The 23863-nt window shown below is 39.5% G+C and overlaps 1 protein-coding gene across 2 annotated transcripts; it reads left to right on the top strand.

Annotated features, from left to right (window-relative positions):
* The first annotated feature begins 45 nt into the window (after positions 1-45).
* On the top strand, positions 46-21763 carry LOC123973087 (MAGUK p55 subfamily member 7-like). Of its 2 annotated transcripts, XR_006825527.1 has the most exons (20): positions 46-121; positions 1184-1237; positions 1985-2019; positions 2335-2465; positions 3224-3301; positions 4783-4863; positions 7314-7448; positions 9556-9637; positions 9812-9897; positions 10798-10887; positions 11556-11752; positions 11883-11941; positions 12638-12682; positions 15627-15800; positions 17583-17663; positions 17753-17846; positions 18000-18108; positions 18845-18988; positions 20050-20331; positions 20474-21763. XR_006825527.1 is itself a non-coding variant. In XM_046052960.1 (19 exons), the coding sequence occupies exons 3-19, from the start codon at positions 1995-1997 to the stop codon at positions 20278-20280; spliced, it is 1842 nt and encodes a 613-aa protein (XP_045908916.1). In that variant the 5' UTR covers positions 46-121; positions 1184-1237; positions 1985-1994; the 3' UTR covers positions 20281-21763. The 2 variants fall into 2 exon arrangements, 1 of the variants encoding a protein (XP_045908916.1); XM_046052960.1 differs by having other exon boundaries at positions 20050-21763.
* Positions 21764-23863: the final 2100 nt, after the last annotated feature.

A 23863-nucleotide genomic window follows, 5' to 3' on the forward strand; every position in this document is an offset into this window, starting at 1 on the left:
CGGTATTAGCCTAGCTGTCTCTGGATAACGTGACGCAGCTGAAAACCAGCTAGTTGGTGCTGTGGACTCCTCCTCCGAGTTCACATCTCGTTGGCTGGCCATTTTCTGGGACACACCCACGGTTTGTCCGCTAGTCTGGTCTGTTGTCTTTTTACTGTGCAAAAAACACTTTGCACTCAATGAATAGTACCTCTAACCTTACTGCCCTTTTCTCCTGGGGACTATGTGGTGACTGGATAATGAGGCACTACAAAACATAGAGAAAGGGAGGATATTTCATATCACTGTTGGTGGGGGGCAATAAAAACATCTCCCAGGCAGATATTTTAAGAAATAAAGTCCATGGGGATCTGAAAAATCTAAGCAAAGGACCAAACCGCTGTTGAGGCATATGAGAGGGAGGACATAATCTTTCAAAACTTTCACAACAAAAAACGCCTTTGAAATATTTGTAAGAGAACAAGAGCTGTTAACAGTTTGTGTACCAATTGATTAGAGACACTGACTGACAATAGTGGTTATATTTACTTGTTTTGATCAACATTATTGCTGGGGATAAGTCCCTACCGTCCCTAGGCTACAGATAAATCATCATTTCTGCGTTTATTCCACAGAACATTAATCTTGGTCCTTAAATGGAAATTCTCAGTTAGCTTCCCAACAGAGAGGTTAGAGGTCAGGGTGATACTGAACAGCTCCTGTACTGCTAAGTACTGATTGCATGGTATAGGTGCACACCCCTGATGAAACTAATGAATAGGGGTAATTTGATTTATATTGTGACATGCATCATCCATTCTCTGGCCTTCTGTGATTGTTGAGGATGATGCACTTCCCTTAACACCCCTTTAATTGCATTCCTTTATAACCTTGAACGCCCATGTATTTTATTACCAGAGAGAAAGTATGAAATTGGTCTTTTAATGAAAAGCAGGATGCAACCGCTGACCTCAGTTTTCAATTAAAATCTATGTGAATACAGTGTCACATGTGAAAGTGAATTAGTGAGGGCTAACCAACCCCATGCTCTTTGATTGCTGTATTGATTGCCCGCTGGCTTGATTTAGGTCAGTCCTGACATATATTGACTGAATAAGAGACAGTCGCTTTTACAATCTGGTCTGTCAAACACTATATGACCTCTCTCTACAAGTGGATGTTCAAAGCAGCTTCTACTCTTTAGATATTAAGCGATGTGGCCTACCTGAACTGGCCCTAATGGAATGGACAGTGTCTGGTGAGTGGAATTTAATTTCTGAGCTGGGATTTGCGCTACTTAAAATTTGTTCATTTTGATCATTGGACATTAACGTGTGTTACACTTCTAATCAGCACCCTAGATTAGTTGCATTAGGCATTTTTTCACTATATTTTCATTTGTTATCAGCTATCGACACATTTAAATAATTTTTAAAACCCCTGTTAGTGTGGATATTATATTTCTCTAGCCACGGTTATTGAGGTATGCTGGAAAATAATTGTTTATAGTGATTCTATTATCTAACAAGGGCATTTCAGGTGAACCTGTCTTGCTTTTAAATGGTTAAATTATCTTCAATTGATAAAAACCATAATATGAGAGAAGGTTAAAAAAAAACATTAATTTTGAGCAGAGGACTATCAGTGTTTATCCTGTTGTAGAGTTGTAGTTTTCTTCTTTTGTTTGATGTAATGTTGGGTAATACTGACCAATCAAACATGGAACATGTAAAGTTTAATGTCATGAAGGAAAATAACTATGAATACTATTGATAAAACATTGCCTGATTTTACCCTAATGTGGAAATATCTCATACCAGCATTAGGGGGCAGTAATATCTCAGAAGAAGCATCTGTTGTGAACCATGTGAAAACTACATTTCTCTAACCATTTCTTCTTCTTGTTCTCACGCTCTACCTCTTTGCTGAACGAAACAAAGGAAATTTGGATCAAATTACCGAGTATATCAAGGATTTCAGTATAAGTTGTCTTTTCTTTTCTCAGAGTGTGGAGTATGCTGAGCCGAACAGAGCACAGAGGTATGCCCAAAGTGTCTCAGCTTAATACAGTTTTTTTTCTTTTCTTTTCACATCCCTTATCCTCCCCTGACTGATAAAATACCAGCACAAATGTTAAACAAAACAAACAATGATCTTCATAACAGTGAATCTTTTAAAGGATTCCCTCTGGGAGGTTTTCCATCACACCCTCATTTAAATTTTGACCTCTCTCTTTTGGTTCTTGACCTTGACTCACATCCTTCAAAACAAGCTCTGTAAATTGATAACAGGTGTGTGATGTATTTGTGCACTTGTATGTGTGGGCGTGTCCTGTTCCTCCTCCTCCTCCTCCAGGCGTGTGCAGGCTGCTATCATCTGTGATGTCTGGAACAGAGTCTCATACAGACAGAGAGGAGGACTACAGGTTCCTCCACAGCATGTTGATGGAGAAGAAGCTTCACCTGCTCTTCAAGGTGAAGACACATGTGGGGTTCCTGCTTGTTTACTTCCACTCATTTAAGTTCTTTTTTTTTTTTTAAATTAAATAAAAACTTTTTAAGTAGTATTTTTGTCTGCATTTAGGAGGTGTTAACATACAGATGTAAATTCAATAATCAGATCCTATTTTTAGTAGTAACACCAGTGTAAAAATGCTAAATTACAAGTAAAAGTCCTGCATTCTAATAAAAGTAAAAGTAAAAAATAAAATTACGGTATTATTAATATAATTTGCAAACAAATTATCAAAAGTAACAGTGCAAGATCATACATGTTCTAATGGCTCCTGTCACAATTTTACTACTACTTTATTGTATTGTATACTCTTTGTATCCTGCATCATATTTTATTAGGTGATGATACAGTTTGTGTGTAAAATATTAATCTCTTTAGTAACTCGTAAGTCAAGTACAAATACCTTAAAAGTACTTAGTTGAGTTAATGTACTTAGTTACTTTCCACCACTGTTGAAAACAAAAAACAGGTTAATTAAATGCAGTTTCACTCATTTACTGCAATATATCTTAACATTTATTTTGAAATGTATGTAGGTTGCATTTTAGCCTATAGATCTTTCAAAAATAGACATTTTACTATCATAAATAAATGCTATTAGTGGTAGAAGTAGAAGTAGTGGCAATAGTAATGACAGGATTTTGGATTAATCCTAACAGTAGAAGTTGCAGTAGAAGTGCCTTTTCACTGCAGAGAAAAACCTGATTGTGATACTATCCTGACTTGACAGATCCACGAGCGTCTGAAGCGTTTTGAGAAGCGAAGCCCCATCCCCGTCCAAGAGCACGCGGCGAGTCTGGCCACAGATGTAAGTGACTACATCCAAACATCTTTTGCAGACAGACACGCTGCCGAGGATGACAGTTTGACAGCAGGGGCGACGGGGAAGATTTTTCTTCGCTCAAATTGTTTCCTCTGATATGCAGATGACTTTCCCATCACACAGTAGCATGAGTGGAATGTAAATTCCTTCTTATGTGTGCTGAATTATGAAATGTTATCTCAAAACTCTGTCACCTCGGATATTACCACTTGAAGGGTTGTGTCTTAAAAGCAGATATCATTTTGTATTCGTATGCCAAGAGTTAGGTCACCGAGGACAGTGCCAAGGAAAAGGCTGCTTAAATCATTTTGTGTGTAGTCTAATGTTTCAGGTTGGAGGGATACAATTAATTTCAGATTTAAGATGAAGTGACAGAGACTACTCCCACTACAGCTGTGACTCAAAACAGCACAACCAGTCTCTATTCCTTTCAGATGTGCATCACATTTAATATACCAGTACTGTTGCCAACCAATCACTCCGTTATTTCCATTTCATCCCGCTACCGTCTTTGTACCATTTTGATAATTTCCTGATTTTCCCCCTCTTGTTCCTGGACAAAGTGATGAACAAGGATGTTCTTCTTACACTTTTCCCTTACTCTGTGCTTCCATCTTTTCATCCCCAAACCGCACTTCCCTTTCATTATCTCTATTCTTCCCCTTTCTTTGTATGCTTTCCCCTTTCTCCCAAGTTGCTTTTCCTTTATCTTCTCCCTATAACTTATGCACTGTCATTCCTGCAATGTTTCCATACTGTCTATCGACCTCTTTCCTCTCCCCCACACATCTCCTACTCCTTTCTTTACATCTCCTTCCTTTCACTCCTTTTGCTTCAGATTCGGTTCGACAGCCACTCTCCGCCTGGCTTAAATCATCAGGACCTACTGGAGGGGCCAAACCATGGGTCTGTTTCCCCTCAGAGAGGCTTCTGTTTGCTCACAGTGGAAACTAATGACCTTCATGCATTGTGTCTCTGGAGTGTGCCTCGACATCTTGAAGCAGTGGAAGTCATTACAGTAATATGCTTGACAAGACGGGCGACTGCACACAGTCACTCTCCGCCTCTCCACTTGCTGCTGACGGTCAAGGCTGCTCTGTTTTAGCTGTCGCCGCAGCTGCTGTGTAGCCTTGAACAATCGGGAGCTTTTTTTCCGACGGTGGCTAAAAGACACAAAACCAAAACAGGAACACGGGTAAATAGTTAACATCAAGAAAGAGAAAAGCAAAGCCAATTCACCAATGAGGTGAATGGGGCCATATGAAAGTGGAGAAATAAGGACAGTACTGATGATGTGTCACTGCAGTTGAAGTTGAATTTCACTAACCCTTTTTGAGTCTCTGCTCATTTCTCTGTCTCTCTTGGCTAGTACAGTGTAGACTACAGCAAACCTCACTCAGGCCATGATATAAATGTATACCTCTAATTATAAAAAAACATATCCTCCTCTTATTCTTTGCTTCCAGTTGGCGGAGGAGCTGATATACCAAGGCTGGAGAGATGAAGTTAAAGAACTGCTTGCCCTCTTTTCCAAACCCTACTTTAAGGTGAAGGGTATTTTCTTTTCATGGTGATGTGTGATCTAGCTTTTCTCTGTCTGGTAAAAAAAAAAATCTGCTCTACTCCCTGAAAATCCACAATCTGTTGTTTTTACATATAGGTTTTTGTATGGATTAAACAAACCTATGTTAATTTGCTAGTATTAGAGATTTTATAACCTTTGGAAATAGCTGGCTAATGTCCCTGTTACTGTTTTTTATTCTACAGTAATCAAGCTAACTTGCTGCTAGCTCTAGTTTAATACAGGACAGGCATGAGAGTGGTATCACTCTTCTCATACCTCTTGGCAAGAAAGTTATATGGATAATTCCCAACACAACAAATTCCTTAAGTAACTTCCTCATCTTTGCAATATTACTGTAAACACACACACACGCACACACACACACACACACACACACACACACACACACACACACACACACATACACACACACACACACACATACACACACAATGGACATGCAGTCTATACCTGTGGGCATTGGCACGAGTCCACAAGGGTTAGTGTGCATTCAGGTAAAAGTTCCCACCAGGATGTAAGAACATGAAACAAACATGCACACACATAAACATGCCCAAAACTGTGCGAGAGTGCAGTTTTCTATCACTGAAGCAAATCCTGTGATTGCCATTCACATGGACCATTTACGAAGCAAGAATGTAATCCACTCGGAAGATGTTGTTTTGCTTCCTTCTACTTCAGTGCCCTAGTGGATCATTACCAATAAAAGAAACCTACTCATGAATGGTTTAGTTACATGTTCAGTCAGTTTTCTTGACATAGCTAACACCACAACTGTAATCTGAGAAGCTGATTTCCATGCAGTCATGCTTCATCTGAGCTATTCTGATGGCATTCAGGCGACTGTACATTGGAGCTTACACACACATCAAAAGGCTTGTAGTATTTAGTTACATTCAGCTCTTATATGGGTCACACAAAGTGGCAAAGTAATCCAACTGTAAATTTCATTTAAATTGATTTCACCTCATCATTCTGCCCACTGAGAGGTGCTGACATCTATTAACCACACTGGCATTGAAGCTAATCTACTCTCTAGTTATGTTTATTAGTGTTCACTCATGTGGAGGCCCAGATTACTCAAATGCATGTTTCCTTATTTCAGATCTGCTGACAGTCATATATCAGACACACACATACATCCACACAGCGTATGGTTTTCCAGTGAGCTGCAGTGGCTTTTCTTAATGAGGAGCTCAAGCCAACCAAGAACTAACAGGTTTGTTTAAACAGTCTTTAATGACCTGTTTGTTCTTGGCCCCAACGCAAGAGCTCACACATACTTATGAGAGACTCTGGGTATAATATTCTGTAAATGAATGTTTGTTTTTTGAAAACTTGTCTCTGAAAGTGGCCAGAGACACATTGCTCACGCGTTGGCAGCTTCTGAGCAGAGCAACTGTTGATGGACATGGGGATAACAAGTAGACTAACTGACAGATGGATTGGCTGATTGTTAAAATTAAGTTGATGAGCAGATGTTTCCCCCCTCTTCTCATTCTTTCTTATTACAGTAAATGCCCCTTTTTGGGAGTTTCACTTTGTGCAGGCTCCCAGTAAGAGATTAGCATTTATCCACAATATTGTTTTTCTGCAAACAAACCTGGAGTTCTCACACTGCCAAAGTTAACAAAAAATGAACTTATATGAACTGTCTGGCCATTGATAGTGAGTCATATATCAATTCATAGCCCTGCACCGGAAGAGGAGATTTTTTTCTAAGACATGTGTGATGTTTGAGCTGAGCCAGTATGACTACAGCCAGAGGTACTGTTAGTAGTGTGGGGGGTTGCTTTCAGGTGACCCACAGGCTGGCAGTACATTCCAAACTAAACCACATTTGGCATGTTGGCACGGGCAAAATTGAAGGTTTGTAACCAAGAAGAAAGTGCTGTATTTGGATTCAGTCACTGTAGTGAGTACAGACCAGCCAAATGTGTTGGAATTTTTGTACGGTCTCATTCAATAAGCAGTTACCTTTAATTACTCAACAGCATTTTTGCGTATCGAGTACCTTTTAATCTTACATTTACATTTAACCATCTCTAGCCTAACCAGTTAAGACCAACCTACAAATGTTGGTCTAAACCTGCATTGGTAAAGCCAGTGACAGTGGTTCTTCAGTATGCTTCCATCAAGAATATATGCCATTAAATGAACAGACTTTTGCAGTGATTACATTGGCATTTGTTCACTCTGCCGAATTCAACAGCAGCTTGACAGCCAACTCTGCAATTTCCATTTTGCTTGAAGTATACGGCTGGCGCTAATCACTGCTGTTTTTTCCATTTAAAGTGAGATGCGTTAGAGGATACTATCCTCAATGCCACGTCTATTCACAGCACACTAAATTCAAAGTGACATACATGAATGCAGATCAACACCTTCACCATGTTTCTGTTTCCTTTACAGAGTCTCCTGTCTGTCCATGACGCAGTCGCTCAGAGAGACTTCGAGCCTACACTGCCGCCAATACCTGATGAAGTACTGGAGGAGGACGAGGATTCAGTCAAAATTGTCAGTCTGGTCAAAACCAAAGAGCCCCTGGTCAGTAAACATGTTTGGCTTAAATTAATAGTTTGGGATATACACATGCCATACACTATGCTTTCTTGCCAAGAGTTGATGAGAAGGTTCATACAACACCACTCTCACGCAGCAGACAATTAGCTTAGCTTTGAATAAAAGACTGGAAAAAGGGGGGTTCCACCTGTTTCCTATCTTTATGCTAAGGTAAGATTAGACATTTATGGACAGACATGATGACACTGGTATCAATCTTTTCATCTAACCTCTCAGTCAGAAAAACTTCAAGACTGTAATAAACACTGAAAAAAAGTTATTTTCTCCCATTATCACACACAATGACCCAGAAATAGTCTAGTTTGCCCTAACTATATAATAAAATCTTTTTCTCTCTACCCATGAGAATCCTTAAAATGGGTCTAAAAACAAGTACAAGTCTAATTTGCTACATGTCAGCCTGTTTCTAATTTAGTCTACCTGGCCTTGTAATGCACTCAAAACAAACTCAAATGTTAGTATTTAAGTTAAGATAACCATGTAACAGAGCAACTGCACAACAACATTTGTAATTTGTCCAGCCACTATATGTGACATGCACAGGCAGTTCAAAGTAATAAACATATTCAAGGGACTGAATTTATGTCATGTTGTCAAATGGCATGAGTGCTAAAGCCCTGTATGCCAAGCTCTAGCAGGACTTCAGCCCTTGGAATGACAGGAAGGAAAAGGTTCCTGCAGCAGTCTGGATCACCGTTGCGTCTGGCCTGCTGCTCACTTTCCTCAATCAGGAATTTACAGTCAATTCTTCCACATCTTTGTTGCCATATATCTGCTGTGACGCACACCATAGTTTCAGCATTGTTGTGTGTGTTTATCTGTGTGTACGTGTGTGCATATTTATGCATGTGTGTAAGTATATGAAAAAAACTATGTCTCTTAAATTAGACAGTTAAAGCCGTATTGAGCATTAAAATGGATTGGGATAATTTCTCTTCTGTTTCTGATGTAAATCAACTTGTTTCAAGGTCTTTAATCATAGCTCATTTTCTTGATACTACCGGAATGATCTTATGCCTTATTCTACCTTGTTCCAAGCCATTGTCACTTATTTCTGGAAATTTCCTGGATCAAGTGAAAGTGGACTAAAAACTAATCAAAGTACAAAGAGTGCATACCTTCGCCAAGGCCCACAAAATCCTCTAAATTTGTTATTTTAATAATAGAAAAAGTATTTTTTGATCTGTGTCTGGATCCAGATTTCCATAAAATACTTACAGTGATGGACAGCTGTGGGTACATGTGCCAGATTTCTTCCCACTCAAGTAGGTCCAGTAGGTCATTACAAAATAGTAAAAATGTTCAAAAATACCCTCACACACGAAAATCAAAAATATTCCTGGATACACATAAAAAAACTATGCATTTGTTTCTTAGCCTGTGGCCTTACTTTCCACCAACTTTCATTGAAATCTGTTGACTAGATTTTGAGATATCCTTTTAACTAAAAGACAAACGGAGGCCACAATAAAAACCCTGTGGCAGAGATGATGATGATGACATCTTTTTCAAGAAAATCATGATTTTAGGGGTAAATATGAGAATAATTTACCTAATGATGGCCATTTTTTTTACAGTGTGTATGCGTGTGTGTTAGTGGTTGCGCTTTCAGGGGGAATGTGCCTAGAACCAATAATAAAGAACATACTTTTGTATTGATCCCAAAACTAGATTGGAGGGGGACTGACCTTTTTCTGACATGGTCTCTTTGATCGATCCAGCATGTTCCCGTTTTCCAGACAACAGGGTTACACCCGAGCGTGAGCTGATTGTAGTCAGCTACATAAGATGCTCTTTCCATTGCGATGTGCTTCACATCAGTAACATCTGTTGAAAATAATGCTGATTTGGATAACCTTTTCCAGCGTTTTGTGTGTTACATGAAGGCAGCCGGCACGTCTTGATATAAAAAACCTTCACTGGAATTAAGTGACTCTAAATAAGAAGCTTGTCTGGACTGTAATAAAATCAACATGTTATTTTCACTGTCCATCACTTGACCTCTTTGCCTCTGTGCATCTGCTTGTCTGTTTGTCCACCATCCTTTCATTCACTAATCACCATCCTCAAGGGGGCAACAATTAAGAGGGATAAATCCAGTGGGGCTATTGTTGTGGCGAGGATCATGAGAGGAGGTGCAGCTGATAAAAGCGGTAAGCTGATAAACTCTCAGTTATTACAGTTGTGTCCACTCTACAATTTATTGTACCTTTATATTAGGTTATTATGTTGTACTAACATTATGATGGTCCTTAGTAAAGTTACATGTTACAGAGAATAGCATGTGGTACAAATTTACATATGCACGTATTTCCAACACTTTGAAGGCCTGATCCATGAAGGAGATGAGCTGAAAGAGGTGAATGGAGTCTCACTGGAGCACAGGAAGCCAAAGGAAATCCTTTCTTTTCTGGTTAGTTTCACCTCTACTGTCCCGCCAAGTTGTTTCCTTCACTGTTTCCTCATTTAATGTTTCTTTTTCCTTCCCTCCTTTTGCTGTCAGCTTCTCCTGTCTTCTTTTTAATGCTGTCACCTAAAGGATAAGGCTGGCATCATTCTAGATTTTTTCTTGTTATCAACAAATCTCATGAAAATAATGAAACCAACAAAGCGCCAGTCTGTCTGTCAATACAGACACCTCCAACCCAATTTGTTCTGACTGGACACCGTAACACTTCAAAAAGGAGTCATGTATAGTTTGTTTTTCAATCTCAGTAATTTTTAACTTTATTTTTAAGTTGAGGCGGATTAATCCACATTTGGTGCACTAGTGAGTATTTACAGGAGCAGGTTAGTGTGTTTTGTACTGATTCAAATTAAACGTCAGTGTCCATGTTCACAGAGGAATCATATACTATATATCAGGTTTTGGCTGCACATACTGTTTATTTAGTAAGAAAACAATAGAATATTACCAGCCTTATCCAGGAATCACCAGGAATATGAAGTACAGCCAGGAAACAGTTAGCTTAGCCTAGCATGTAGACTAGAAACCGGGGGAAATAGCTAGTTCAAGCCCACCAAGAAAGTGTCTGTTTTACACTTTGTTTTTACACAGGTTTTATACAGACTGAACAAATGAGATAAACATGTTAATTACTGAAGTTATACTGTAGGTGCCAGTAGGTTGATTTTGTTACCTTTGGGTAGAACAAAGCTAGCCATTTCCTCCTGCTTCCAGTCTTTATGTTAGGCTAAGCTAATCAGCTGCTGCGTGTAGCTTCCCACCCAGACATAAAAGTGGTATGGCCAAAAAGCAAATAAGAACATTTCCCAAAATATCAAACTAAACCTTGTCACTGTTCTTGTACAGGCTCGTTCTCAGGGGGAAGTTACATTCAAAATCATTCCTGCTTCCTCCAAGGAAGAAATATCCAATCGAATTGAATCGAATGAAAAGAAGGTACAGTAAATATTAACTACACGAATTCCATTCTGTGTTTTTTATGTTAGCATGCAATCTGGATGCATGGGGGAAGCTGCCTGGTTGCAGTGAAAAAGGTTAAATCAGTGATATCTTGTGTGTTTGGTAATATTTTTAGTCACTACAGCATCGCATTGTCAAGAACTAAATTCAGATCAGACAGTCAAGGATAAGACACTAACTTCATTACAATCTACATCTTTTTATAATTTAAACACTTGATTTATCATTTTGCACACATCACATGTGTCGAACCGCATCAACTCAATTTTACATCAACAATGAATCTATACGCCTTATGTGGAAGATTTCAAGTTCCACAATTCTCTTTGTTAAGAAGAATTCTGGGCCACTACCACCACATATACAGAGTGGATGTCCAAGCTGGAAGCTGTTAGAGCAGGGAGCATTTGTAAAGGATTAAGACAAATTATTTTCTATGATCACGGTCATTTCTCAAAAATGACACCAACATATGTGAAAAAGCACCAGACAAAGAATGTTTTGCATCCATTGCCAGGATACGAACTCCACAAAGCTGCATTAGGAAAAGAGAATAATGAATAAATAGATTAAATAGGATGTGTAGTTTCCTTTGTCACCTGTCTATTTGAAGGCAATAATATTAAATGATTTTCTTTCCTCAGTTGTTTTTGCGGGCTCTTTTTGACTATGATCCTAACAAGGATCCCACCGTTCCATGCAAGGATGCAGCAGTAGCCTTTAAAAGGGGCGACGTCCTCCAGATTGTCAGCATGGAGGATGACACCTGGTGGCAGGCCCGTCACCTCGGGGACTGCAACACCAGGGCAGGGCTCATCCCCTCGCAGCAGCTCCATGAGAGGTGGTCATTTTACCCTTTTAGTCAATAGCAACATGTTCACTCACTTGAAAACACTGCCATGTAAGATCTATAAGACATTTTTAACAAAATCATGTTTTGATTCAGCCTTGTTTTATGCGTCTTTCTACAGGAGAGTTGCACTACAGCGACCTAAAATCCTGTTCAAACCTCAGCGAGTCAAACCACCAGGTGATGAGCCAACATTTGTCCATAAAATCACCACATCTGAAAAGAATAAAACCTTTTAACACTTTCCAATAAACATATTAGAGCTCCTTTTGTGCGAAGCTGAGAGGTGACAGGTCATGTGAAGATCACGGTCAAGGTCATGAGTGAGCTCTGCTGCCCTCCTGTTGAAATCACTGCTTTTGTTTTCTCCACATGCTCCACAGATGAGGGGGAAGGTACTGTCTGTTTGAATTTGCTTTTGAAAACTTACCCCCAGCATAATTTTCATGATATAATACACATGTATATTATAGGTTTTGGTTTGGGGTTTTGAAGATTTAAAGATATGTATTATCCAAAAATAATAAGCATGTAATGTTCCCTGCACCATATTTCCAAAATGGAAGGGAATTCTGTAAAATGTTCCTCTGTTGTAACCAAGCAGGTTTAAAGTATCTGGCCTTCTGCAATGTGCTAGTTTTTCACTAACAGTCACTTTGTAAGAGTAAGGTAGTTATTAATATTTCTAAATTGTGGATTTCATTTCTAAATAAAACTATTATTAGACCTTTCCAAAGCAAAATATTAAGACATTTGGGTCAGAACATATGTTAATACTTTGAGTATGAAATTTCAGAGAAACACACATGTCATCCCCTTGTGGTTTGTGTCCACTATTTCCTCACTCTTTCCTCTTCTCTTTTCCTGTTTTTCCAGTCATGGAGGATGTAGACTACGGAGCTATAACAGGGATCCACATTGGTAAGAAGTTTGACTTGTTCCACTTAAATCCCACTGATATTGGACAAGGGACAAGTGTGATACAAGACAATAAACTCACACATATTGAAGCTCAGTGGTGGATATAAGGACTGAGATCTTGCAGAATGTCCCCTTTCTGAATAATGTATATTAGGTAAGCGTAACTGAATTACAATTATTGGATGCATTGTGTACTTTAATGTTGCAGATGGTAAGTGTGGTTAATGTCCCCCAGGGGATCAATAATATCGTATCTTAATCTATAATAATACACAATAATACATCATAATTTATTTTTTTATTATATGTTGTATTATAATTTGTAATATGTAAAGTATAGTACCTAAAGTTATCAGATAAATCTAATGAAGTAAAAAAGTATAATATTTTCCTCTGAAATACAGTACAGTAGAAGTAAAAAGTAACATAATAGTAGCATGGAAATACTCAAGTAAAGTACAATTACTTCAAAATTGTACTTACATACAGTACTTGAGTAAATGCACTTAGTTTCTTTCCACTTCTTTATTTAGTAATAAAAATAGATGGAGAAAAATGAGCAACAAAAGGAGACCCAAGCTATATTTTCAGAACAAACCAGTTTATATGATGATGTAGCTTTGTGGTTTGGAGATTTGTGGGAGTGGACTGGAACAGCAAATGTGGTTTTAGCCTTCCCATTTATCCCATTTGTCTTGATCTCATGGATTGGATATGATGCGTGTGCATATGAGCAGTGCAGGATGTTCATATAGGGCCGTTCACTTAAGGCTGATTGTAAAAAGGCTCCTTACGTCTGTATAAGGCAAGGTAATTACAGATGTTGCATTATATCAGTTCTAGAGTCATGTGCATTTAATAATGTGCATTTCATCTTATCTCAGGCCAGCTTCCACCTGAGGATGTGGTTCAGACTCTCTGTTTCCTCTTTGTCTGGCAAGTAAGCCCTTATTGATGCTACACGACCAAATGACTACGCGCAAAGTAATCAGAAGAGAGAGTGATTGAACGAGAAGGGACATAGTGGAGTATTATGTGTAGATACACAAGTAAAGGCATGGTGAAGAAGGAAAAACAGGCCTAAAGCTTATACTAACTTGACTCCCGTGGAAGTTTTTTTAATAGATTTAAAGGAATAGTTTTGGGAAGTATGCTTATTCGCTTTCTTGCTAAGAATGACACAAGATTGATACTACTGTTGATGCTACTCTTTTAAATACGAAGCTAAAGCCAACAGCTAGCTAGCTTAGCTTGGCATAAAGAGTGGAAGCTATTTCCCTTTGTTCCCAGTCTTTGCTTAGCTAAGATAACCAGCTCTAGCTTCGTATATAAAGACATTGCCTCCGTATGTTAATTGTTTAGTTATCTTTTGTTATACGGCAAATACATTTATATCAAAATTCTTCATCTATCTTCCTGTAAAACATATTTTTGATGACTCATCTTGAACTCTGGGTGTAAACTTAAATTTACTTTACTAGATGCCAGCTAACCCTGCCCACCATGTAAAGTCACACTTGAACGTTAGCTTGTGGGTCACAGTAGCCAGGATGATATTCACTCTAGCTAGTAAATTAGTTTCATATTAGGAGGGTTGTGTTTGGATATCAGTTGGAAAAAAATGTCAAACTACTTCTTTAAATGCTAAGACTGAACTATTCAGCACCACTTAAGTGCCTTAAATTGTCTCAATGTATTTAGAGAGGACTCTGATGCTTCATACTGAGAACTGCATGTTGTGGATTGTATCATATATTCTTGACATTAAGGGCTCACCCCCATTTCATATGTGTTCCATGTCATCGCTCTCTCTTCACTTACTTCATACTGTCCAGTGAAGATGAAATATCTTGAAGCATTTCCAAAAAGAACTAAGGTTTTACGGCTTAGAGCATTTTCAGCAACAGATAAGAATATCACTGCCAGAATTACTTAAGACCGACAATTACTTAATGTTTTCCTCTATACCTTATTTCATTGAAGGAAATAAGAAGTATTTTTAGCTGTATAACATTGGCTTTATACAGTATGTATTACCCCTTCAAATTTCTGCATGAAATCATCACATTAAATCCCACGTAAATAAAAGTTTGAAATCTGTACTTATAGTGCCATGTTTCTTAGAATGAAACCCGGAGAGGAAATGGGCAGATATGCTTACAAAGTGAAATTACAGCTGACGTCAAAAAAAGTCTGGCACCATCACTTAGCAGCAGTTAACATTTCATGAAAGAGAGCGACCCTGCCAAACCAGGCCTGACCACAGTCGCATGGCAGACGGTGGCTGTCAGAGGGCCTACAAGCGACGCGTGACAGACTGAGTTGTCGTCTCCTGATTTGTGCTGTTCAGTACAATGCTTGACACCAGAGTTTGGGTGGCAGTGTCGATGGTTTCTTAAATGGGGCTGTACTTTCCTACCCTGCCTACCAATCCAAATGTTCCCTTCTGTCATGATCAGTGTTTTTATATTCACTATTGATCAAATGACTAGTGTACTGTGTATGTGATCGCTGACAAACCTGTAGTGAATTATCACCTGACTCTGCAGTTCTCCTGGGCTCTATGAACCGTTTTAGCCTCTTTCAGCTCAGTTCAGCTTCAGTTTTGTTTTTTACGGCCCGTAAGTTTTCTGTTTTGGTTCTGTCTCATCAACCTCAGTTCCTGCCACAGCAGGCAACTTTTCTGCTCAACACAGCATTTAGGAGCTAAAGAGGCAGATACTTCCTCCAGGAGCTGGTGGACTTACAATTGCCAGGTGGCCAGAAATGTGACTCCAAATGAATGCTAATGTTGCTCTGTATCTGCTGGGTGTGTGGTGGTTGTTTTCTAACAAGGCCAAACAATCATTTAATGCAGGTTTTTGAACTGTCATAATGAGGATGTGTTCGTGCTAGAGTTTCAGTAAGTTACCTCAGGTCTAAGGTTCCTCTCTCTATTTTTCAGCTGGTTTAAGAAGGAGTTTCCGACTCGGGAGAAAGAGCAGTCTGGCCAGAGAAGCTGCTCGGTCCAGAAGGTGGAGCACAGTGGTACACGGCTCAATACGGCCCCATACCTACATTGAGGTGATCCCCTACCACAGAGAACCCAAGGGGCAACACCGTCTGGTCATTCTGGTTGGTACGTATGAGCTAAACAGATGGCTGTGTAAAGAAAAAGGCAAGTTCCCAACTTGTGTGGAAAGTTTGCTTTTTAAAGCACAATGCCAAAAGCTTAAAAAGGTCCCTATGCTGTAAATTAGTATGTGAGTAAGTGTATAACATTGCTATATAGCTTATAACGTGTTATGTACAGTATTGCACAATGTGGTCAATTGTGTTCTGTTTTAGATTATCCCACTGCCTTTTTTTGTCCATAAAAAAAAAATCTAAATAACATGATCCCATTCACTAAAAGGACAGTATTATTGAAGCTGTTGTTGATCAAAAGAACATGTAATGCATTGATGAAGATTTATGTTCCCACTCTTGAGTGCAAGTGCGATCCTTTCCCATCAGAACCACGTAAACACTGTCAGAAAACTCCAAGTCAGAATATATTGTGTTCTCTTAAGTTACCTAGTGGCCCACCCCAGATTCACTTCACTGCCAATCCTGCAGGCCTGCTCTATGTATTTTTGAGCTATATCTCTCCCAAGGGAATTTTACCTTGAGCCCAGTTGAAGGCCTTTTTAATGTCATATTACGATACAACTTTAGGTCATCTGTGACTGAGGGAATTGAAGAAAGAAGAGAAGAGGAAAGATTGTGAAAATAGAAGGGCAGAGAGTAGAGAAACACAGTGAACTGAAGAGGTGCAAAAACAAAACCAGATCGAGAGGAGATAAATGATAGCTGAATGGAGAGAAAGGGATGAGTGGATTGTGAATAAGATCCTTCATAATGTCAGCCAAGTGCTCCATCATCAAACTAGAACAGTTAAGACAGCTTGGATTTAGATTTAGACCTCTTTAATTGAGTTGGAGCTTACCCTGACTCTGGATTACTTTTTACTGTCTGCTGTGAAGGCTCTTCATTGACCGGAGGTCATCATTAAGAATATATAACTTATTGGCAATGAGAGTTATAGTCAGGAAAACCAAAACCTGGATTGCTAAAACAGGACCAGCTGGATAATATTTGACCAGGTTGAAAATATATCCTTTTTTGTTTGCGTTGCATACGCACTTCGAATGAAACAAAAGACCGTTATGCCCCAAGAAATTTGGTTAAAGTGACTGCCAGCCATTTTAAGCCCTACAGATTATGTATCTCTTGAAAAAAAAAGGTCAGAAGAAAGTATTCACAGAGCCTGATGATGCTCCTCTCCAGTTCTGTGGAGCAGCTGGGAAAGACATCAGCAGTGTAAGAGTGGAGAGTCTATAAACTTGATATTTTGTAATGTATCGAGCTCATGCAACGCTGTGATGGAAAAGGCAGGTATGTCAGGAATCCTACTCTGAGACAGCGCACCATTAGAGTCTGATGCAATCTGGGGCTGCACAAACCTGCTTTAGAAGAAAATCCCAGATGCTACAGTGCCTGCGTGTGTGTGTGTTCTTCATCCTGTGCATCCTACACTAAAATGACACTGATACTGTGTGGCTTTGCAGATGTCACATTTAGATGTGATGCTATGGATTTTCCAGAGGCCATAGGAGCATTTAATGTTTGATAGAGAGACACATACAGAGAAAAAGAGTGAGGCTGGTTGGAGAATCAGACTGAAATCAGTATGAAATCAGAGCTCTGTCTGTCTGTCTGACTCTCCCTCACTCCCTTTCTCTGATGAGAAAGACAGATGTGTCACCAGATGACTGAGCCTATTTGATGTTGGACTTGTCTTGAGGAAAACATTAGTACTCAGTGATATTGAGAATGAATACCCACATACAGAACACAGTGTTTTGATCTTTGTCTCGAGGACCCAGCGGCGTTGGCGTTAATGAACTGAAGAGGAGGCTCCTGATATCCGACCCTGACCACTATGGCGTCACTGTACCGTGTAAGACAGACACCTTAAACTGTCACCTTTACCTCCTGTACACACACTTTTAAGAACTTTCTTCAGCCTCCCGTCCTGTTCTCTTTCAGACACCACACGTGAGAAGAGAAGGCAGGAGAAGGAAGGGGTGGATTATCATTTTGTATCACTTCAAATGTTTGAAGAGGACATTCTCAATCATAGGTGCTGTATATACAGGTGTCACTCATGAGGTTTCCTTTCCATGGTGTTAAAAATAGTCTTGTGTTTTGTTCACCCTTTCTTCTTCTCCCTTTTCATGAGAGTGATGGCCACCCTTTCCTGTCCATATCTGTCCCTGTTTCTTTCTGCCTCTAGGTTTATAGAATATGGGAGATATGGTGGACACTACTATGGAACAAGTCTACACTCTGTGCACAGAGTGATGGCTGAGGGCAAGGTGTGCCTCTTGGATGTGCACCCTACTGTAAGTATCATGCCACCAAAAAAGATAGTTTCATTAATGTTTACATGGCCAGCTGATGTTGGATGTGTGTCCAAGGAGAAGGAAGCTTTTGAGCCCAAATAATTCACACTGGCGCTTCACACTAACAAAATGTTCATTGTGATTGCCTTTTCAACTGTGAAATCTTATAGTTTCTCATCATATGACTTGTTTGTGTTTGAATAATAAAAATGAAGTTTCCAAGGGCCTGTGTGTCACCACTATGGGGTTTAGTTCCTGGCAGTGGTGCTGCCTACTTGGCCAGGCCCTCTATCAAACACAATTGGCAGTGTTTGCATGATGGGAAGCCAGTGAGGGATCACATGCTGCTGATTTGTTGGGTTGCCTGTGCAGAGGAGGTATAGCATAGACCCCCACATTTGTAACACCCTGCCAATCAAGGTCCTTGCTAACAAGTAGGGCCTGATGACTCCATGTGTATCAGAAGAGGCAAATAGCAGTCGTCATTCTCCCCAGGTCAAAGGGAGGAATTAGCAGTTTCAAAGTTTTCTCTTTGTCCAATTTGAAATAATGCTAGAGTCGCAACATGTACGGATCTCAAGAGGGAACTATTATGATTTTCTGTGGGTTCTGAAATCCTGTTTTGTTTTTCTTTTAATGCATGTCTTCATGCACATTCTTTTGCCAACCTATTGTACTATAAATACCTACATCTACCTTAATCTAACCTCCTTTTGTTTTGTCTTCGTCACCATAGAAAATACAGCATGTGTACACATCTGAGTTCAAACCTTACGTGGTGTTTGTGAAGCCCCCGCATATTGAGGAGCTACGCCTCACCAGACGAAAAGCTAAATTCATCTGCGATGAAGAGAACAAGAACTCAGTCAAGATCTTTTCAGTAAGAGAAACTATATAATAAACACACAAAACACATTCCACCAAGTACATGTGTGAAGTCAGGTGCTTGTTCCATGTCTTGTAACATGAAGGGCGGTGTGAGGTCAAATGCCCTGGCCTTAATACACCCACCCAACCCCACAGACATACACACACCTAAACTCCCTTACTCATGTGCACACCATGTCTTACACATGGTTGACCCTGTGGCTTGCGTTTAAGAGACGTTTAAGAGACAAGGGCAGTAACAAGGCTGCTTGGTGGGTGGCTTCTTGTTCCATAACTAACGTAAAGGTGAGTACATTTTGTCCAGAAGATGACGGGTGTATTTTTGATTGATTGAAAGAATGACTGTGAGGGAGGGATTCATATTTTATGTTCTTCTGGTGAGTTTGTGGTTACTTGTTTCAAAACAGGAGCATGTATGTTTGATGGTATATGTCTTTTAGACATGACAAAAAGATTACATTCATAATCCCCATCTGGCTTCTCATTCACAGTTTGACCCTGGCTGCCCATGTTGCCCTTATTAAACCCACGAGGTCACACACCTGTGTTGCTGCGTGGCTGGAGTTTTCCCGGTGCCAAGCACCACAGCCCTTAGGTGGTTCAGGCATATCTTATAGGGCTATGCTTTCAACTCATACTACAGCTGGTGTGAAAAGGTCTCTTATCCTTTACTCTCAGCATGTAACGATGGGTCACGCCTTGGTCTGTATAGTTAAATGGTCATGGGGATCCGTTCCATGTCCTGCTACGTTACAGTATATGCAGATTATTGTGAAAACTTCTTGGAGGATGTTTTTTGTCACCATATGGCCTGGCTTTAGCTGTTCCGTTAGCATCCCATCTGCAGAATGTGTCAGATTAACAATGAAATCATCATTAATCACCAACTGCTGTTTTTCTTGTATTGCTTCTATAATTCTTTTCATCTTTTGCTTGGACACACAAATCAAACGATGGAAAGAGCTGAATAGAGCTACCAGAGACCAAATGTAGCATCCTGTTCCTACATTTTATTTACACAGGTGTTCTATTGTTCCTGTTCTATTGTCACAGGAGGAGGATTTTGAGGACATGATTAACTTGGCTGAAAGCATGGAGAGCCAGTACGGTCACTTGTTTGACAAGGTGATCGTTAATGGAGACATCGCTGTGGCATTCAGAGAGCTGAAGGACGACCTCAAGAAGATAGAAGAGGCAGAAGTCCAGTGGATTCCTGCAGAGTGGATCTGCTCCTCACCAACAAAAGCACGGAGAAGTTGTGGTCATTTGGACAGCTGGATTTGAACTTTGAACTCACAAAGAAACAAAGAAAGAAACATCCATTCTTAATTGCATGTATGATATAAAGTTTAAATTATTGTCATATTTTAAATATTTTTTCCATTTGTGAACAATTCCTGTGATTACCACAGCTTTCCATACTGTCCCTTAGTGTGTATCTAATCTGTCCCCCTCTCTCTCCCTCCATCTGTGTCAGAGCCAGTTTTTTTGTTGGCATTTGGCTGAAGTAACGTTGACTTACAGGATGGAGAGGAAGCAGAAAAAAAGGAACCTCTCCAGAGCTTGTGGCTGAGTGTAATCCTTCCCTGCCAAGTCGCAAACATCAGCATGTAATTATTCTGACAGCTGCTGCACTTCAATTAACTGTAATGTACACCAGAGAAATATTATTAGTAGCAGGCAGGGGGGCATTTTGCCAACAAAATGCTGTACAAAATAGGGACAAAACAAGATAACAATCAATTAGACTATAGATGATTCTGTTTCAGAATTGTGTACATATTTTAGATGAGGACTAGAGAAGTTGATGTTTTACCCAATTAGAATTATTGTAATAGACATTTTAGTATTAGCTGTTGAATATGTAAGGATTGAATTTTTGTATTTGTCTGCACCCTACACTGAAAACTTTCTCCATTATGGAACTTTAAATGTGAAGAGGTCTTTTTTTTTAATACAAAAACATATTGAGACAATTAAAAGTAATTGGCAGATCCTCACCATTAGTGACACTCCATTAACAAATACTCATATTTGAGCATCACATCTTCCTGTCGGGTACGAGTCTACCGTTCTTGACACAAGCTGCTTAATGTAATTCCTTTTACATTCACGCTGTTTCCTTAGTCTTTTTTGGACACTGTGCTCAATTGGGTGTGAAGGAGTGTTAATGTGTCTATCATGTCGTGTTTGAGAGGAAGAGGGAGCTGCATGATGTGGAGAGACGGTAATGGCTTTCAAGGGACTTGGGCCTTCGCAGACGTACAGAGAGAAAGTTATGACCGCACATAAAAGCCTACTGTAAAAGCACGATGTGGCTCCATATAGTGGATTAGGCTGCCATTTTGTCTCAGGTATTATATTTTTACTTTGGCAGGCTTATTGTCAGTGTCAAACACAACTGAGTACACAAAGAAGACGGTGCAAATGGATGAGTGGAGATGCAACCACTGACGTGTCTACATGTCTCCTGGTCACCAAAATGTACAAACCAGACTGTCAGGACAACAGTCGCACTAGGCCTGAAGCCCAACCTCAGCCAAAGCGTGGCAGTATAATTTCATCACACCACTGAGAATCTGCAGACACCCTCTGAGATCATAACGATGCCATTTAAGACACTGGAGTGATCCAATGAAAACCCACCGTTTTATGTTCACTGCAGCTCCCACTTCAAACATTACACAGAAGTATGATGTCAATTGGTCTCGCATAATTTGGCTCAATCTATTTGAAGTATGTAAAAATAAATACGACTGATGTTAAACAATTATCTTCATCTTTGCATGAGCTATTCATAACTTTTAAACAACCAACACAGTAAGGCACATGTTGAAAGAATATGAGAGTTAATTATACAAACCTAAAGCAGGAAGGGGGAAAGGTTTTTAGTTTATTACAGAGTACTGGAAATTGATTCCTCTTTCCTGATATTGACACATTAAAAGCCACTCTGTGGAACTTTGAAAGAAGAAATACTGTAACACAATCTTCCTCTTATAAATAAAAAGTTGAATTTGTAACAATAAAATGCACCTTTGCTCAATTCAGTACACTCAAGGGTTCCATCGGTATAGCCTTACTTGGTCTTGTATGACCAGAAACGTGGTAGCTAATGTTAGAAAACTTTCAGTTTCACTTTCAGTTCCTTGGCTTCATGAGACAGCTGGCTGTGACATGCTAACATGTAGTTTAACTTTCAACTGTTAAACTACATGTTAGTCAGAGAGAAATATTTCACTGGTTTTATTACAGAAGTAAAACACAAAGGGAACACATCAGAACTCACCAGAAGGCTTTTTTTTAATAGCGTAAATGTAAGTGCAGTATTCGCTCCCCTTTTAGCTCTGTTTTGGTCTTCACCAACTCCTGAGGCAAATGTCTGATTCTTTAGTTGCTAAATGTTCAACTACTTTCACCAGCTACTCGCTAACTTTGTCAGTTTGGAGCTGGGTAGTGTACAGTAGGTTTATCAGAGCTTTTTGCTAAAAACAGCTATGGCTAGGAATGAGGTTGATGAGAGCAGTTGGAATGAACCAAAACAATATAGCTGCAGGCAGTAAAACCAAAACAATGAACTGAAAGAGGCTAAAATACAGAGCCGAGGGAAGAGCTGTGTGATCATCTCTGTGGGTTTAGGCATTACACAGTCATTTCATCCATTATTAATATGAAAATATACATTAGTGCAGATTTGAAGCAACTAACTCAAGACAATCTTTGGAATTATTTTGCCACAGTGGCCTCTGTTACAAAGTCTTGGCATGTCACAGCATGAAAAGCATTGGACAAGTATTATACATAATCATCCATTAAATTTAAATAATAAAAGTTAAGTAAATTGAAGATCAAATTTTTCGCAGAAGTTACTTCTTCAGGATATTTCAGGACACAATCAGCTTCTCCAGCACACTCTTTGCTAGATATTTGGCCCTTTGGATAGGTCTGTAGTTTGTGAACCTTCAAGACAGGCGCGCACACACACACACACACACACCAACCTATCCAAACAAAAAGAGATATATGTCCTTCCACTGTGTTTTTTACCGGCCTCCTGGCTGCCGAATGTAGGTGTGTTCCCAGCTAATATCAACAGTTGAGCCGGTGAACATGTCACAGAGGGACAGGAGTAAATGGTGTGTGATAGCATGTAGCATTCTCCGACCACTGCGGAGGAATGTGAGCGAGGAATTTACTGCACCTAACGGGGATGCTTCTGGTCCATGTGTTTTTCAGCTTTGAAACCACTGAAACTCAACCTCAGCACTGATGCTGCTGAATTATGAACAGGGATGAGAGTTATGGAGTCCTTTAATATGTTTAACGGTTGAACAAGTGCTGCTCGGATTTTAGGCATAACCTACAACTGTAGACAAGGAAAATGCATTTTATCACGTATGTTTGCTCAAAGATTATTAAGTTATGATTGTGTGTGGCAAAGCCATTACTGTATAGCCAAACAGTCTTACATAAGAGTGTTTGGATGTCAAGAGGAAAAACATACGTGGATGACAAGTTGAACCAAAGAGTCTTCAAATACTGGGCCCAGTGCCAGCATGTTGTCATATAGTAACACTACTAACGATGCTAAGCTTCTTTCAGACCATGTTTTTATAATTGTTCACAGTCCTTGTTGCTCCAAAATTGAGACAAACATTGACAGATATGAGCATTATGGTTGGATTATCCATGCTCACGCTGCATACAGTGTAAAAGATGCACAATCCTGACACTCAAATACACATGCTAACACACTCTCTGACTCTGCATTTGAAACCCTGGCTGAGGATTACATAGGTACGATCAATTCCATTTTCCACAGTTTGTATTGACTTCATTATGAGCCAATTTGTCCTGAAATACATTT

Source organism: Micropterus dolomieu, linkage group LG06 (assembly GCF_021292245.1).
Source record: "Micropterus dolomieu isolate WLL.071019.BEF.003 ecotype Adirondacks linkage group LG06, ASM2129224v1, whole genome shotgun sequence".
Taxonomy (NCBI): Eukaryota; Metazoa; Chordata; class Actinopteri; order Centrarchiformes; family Centrarchidae; genus Micropterus; species Micropterus dolomieu.

What these genes read in the sequence shown, in the direction of transcription:
- LOC123973087 (XM_046052960.1), top strand. Translation starts at nt 1,995, where the DNA reads ATGCTGAGCCGAACAGAGCACAGAG. An exon ending in AGGTGCAGCTGATAAAAGCG is followed by an intron (nt 9,638 to 9,811) that starts GTAAGCTGATAA and finishes AACACTTTGAAG; the next exon opens with GCCTGATCCATGAAGGAGAT. An exon ending in TCGCAGCAGCTCCATGAGAG is followed by an intron (nt 11,753 to 11,882) that starts GTGGTCATTTTA and finishes GTCTTTCTACAG; the next exon opens with GAGAGTTGCACTACAGCGAC.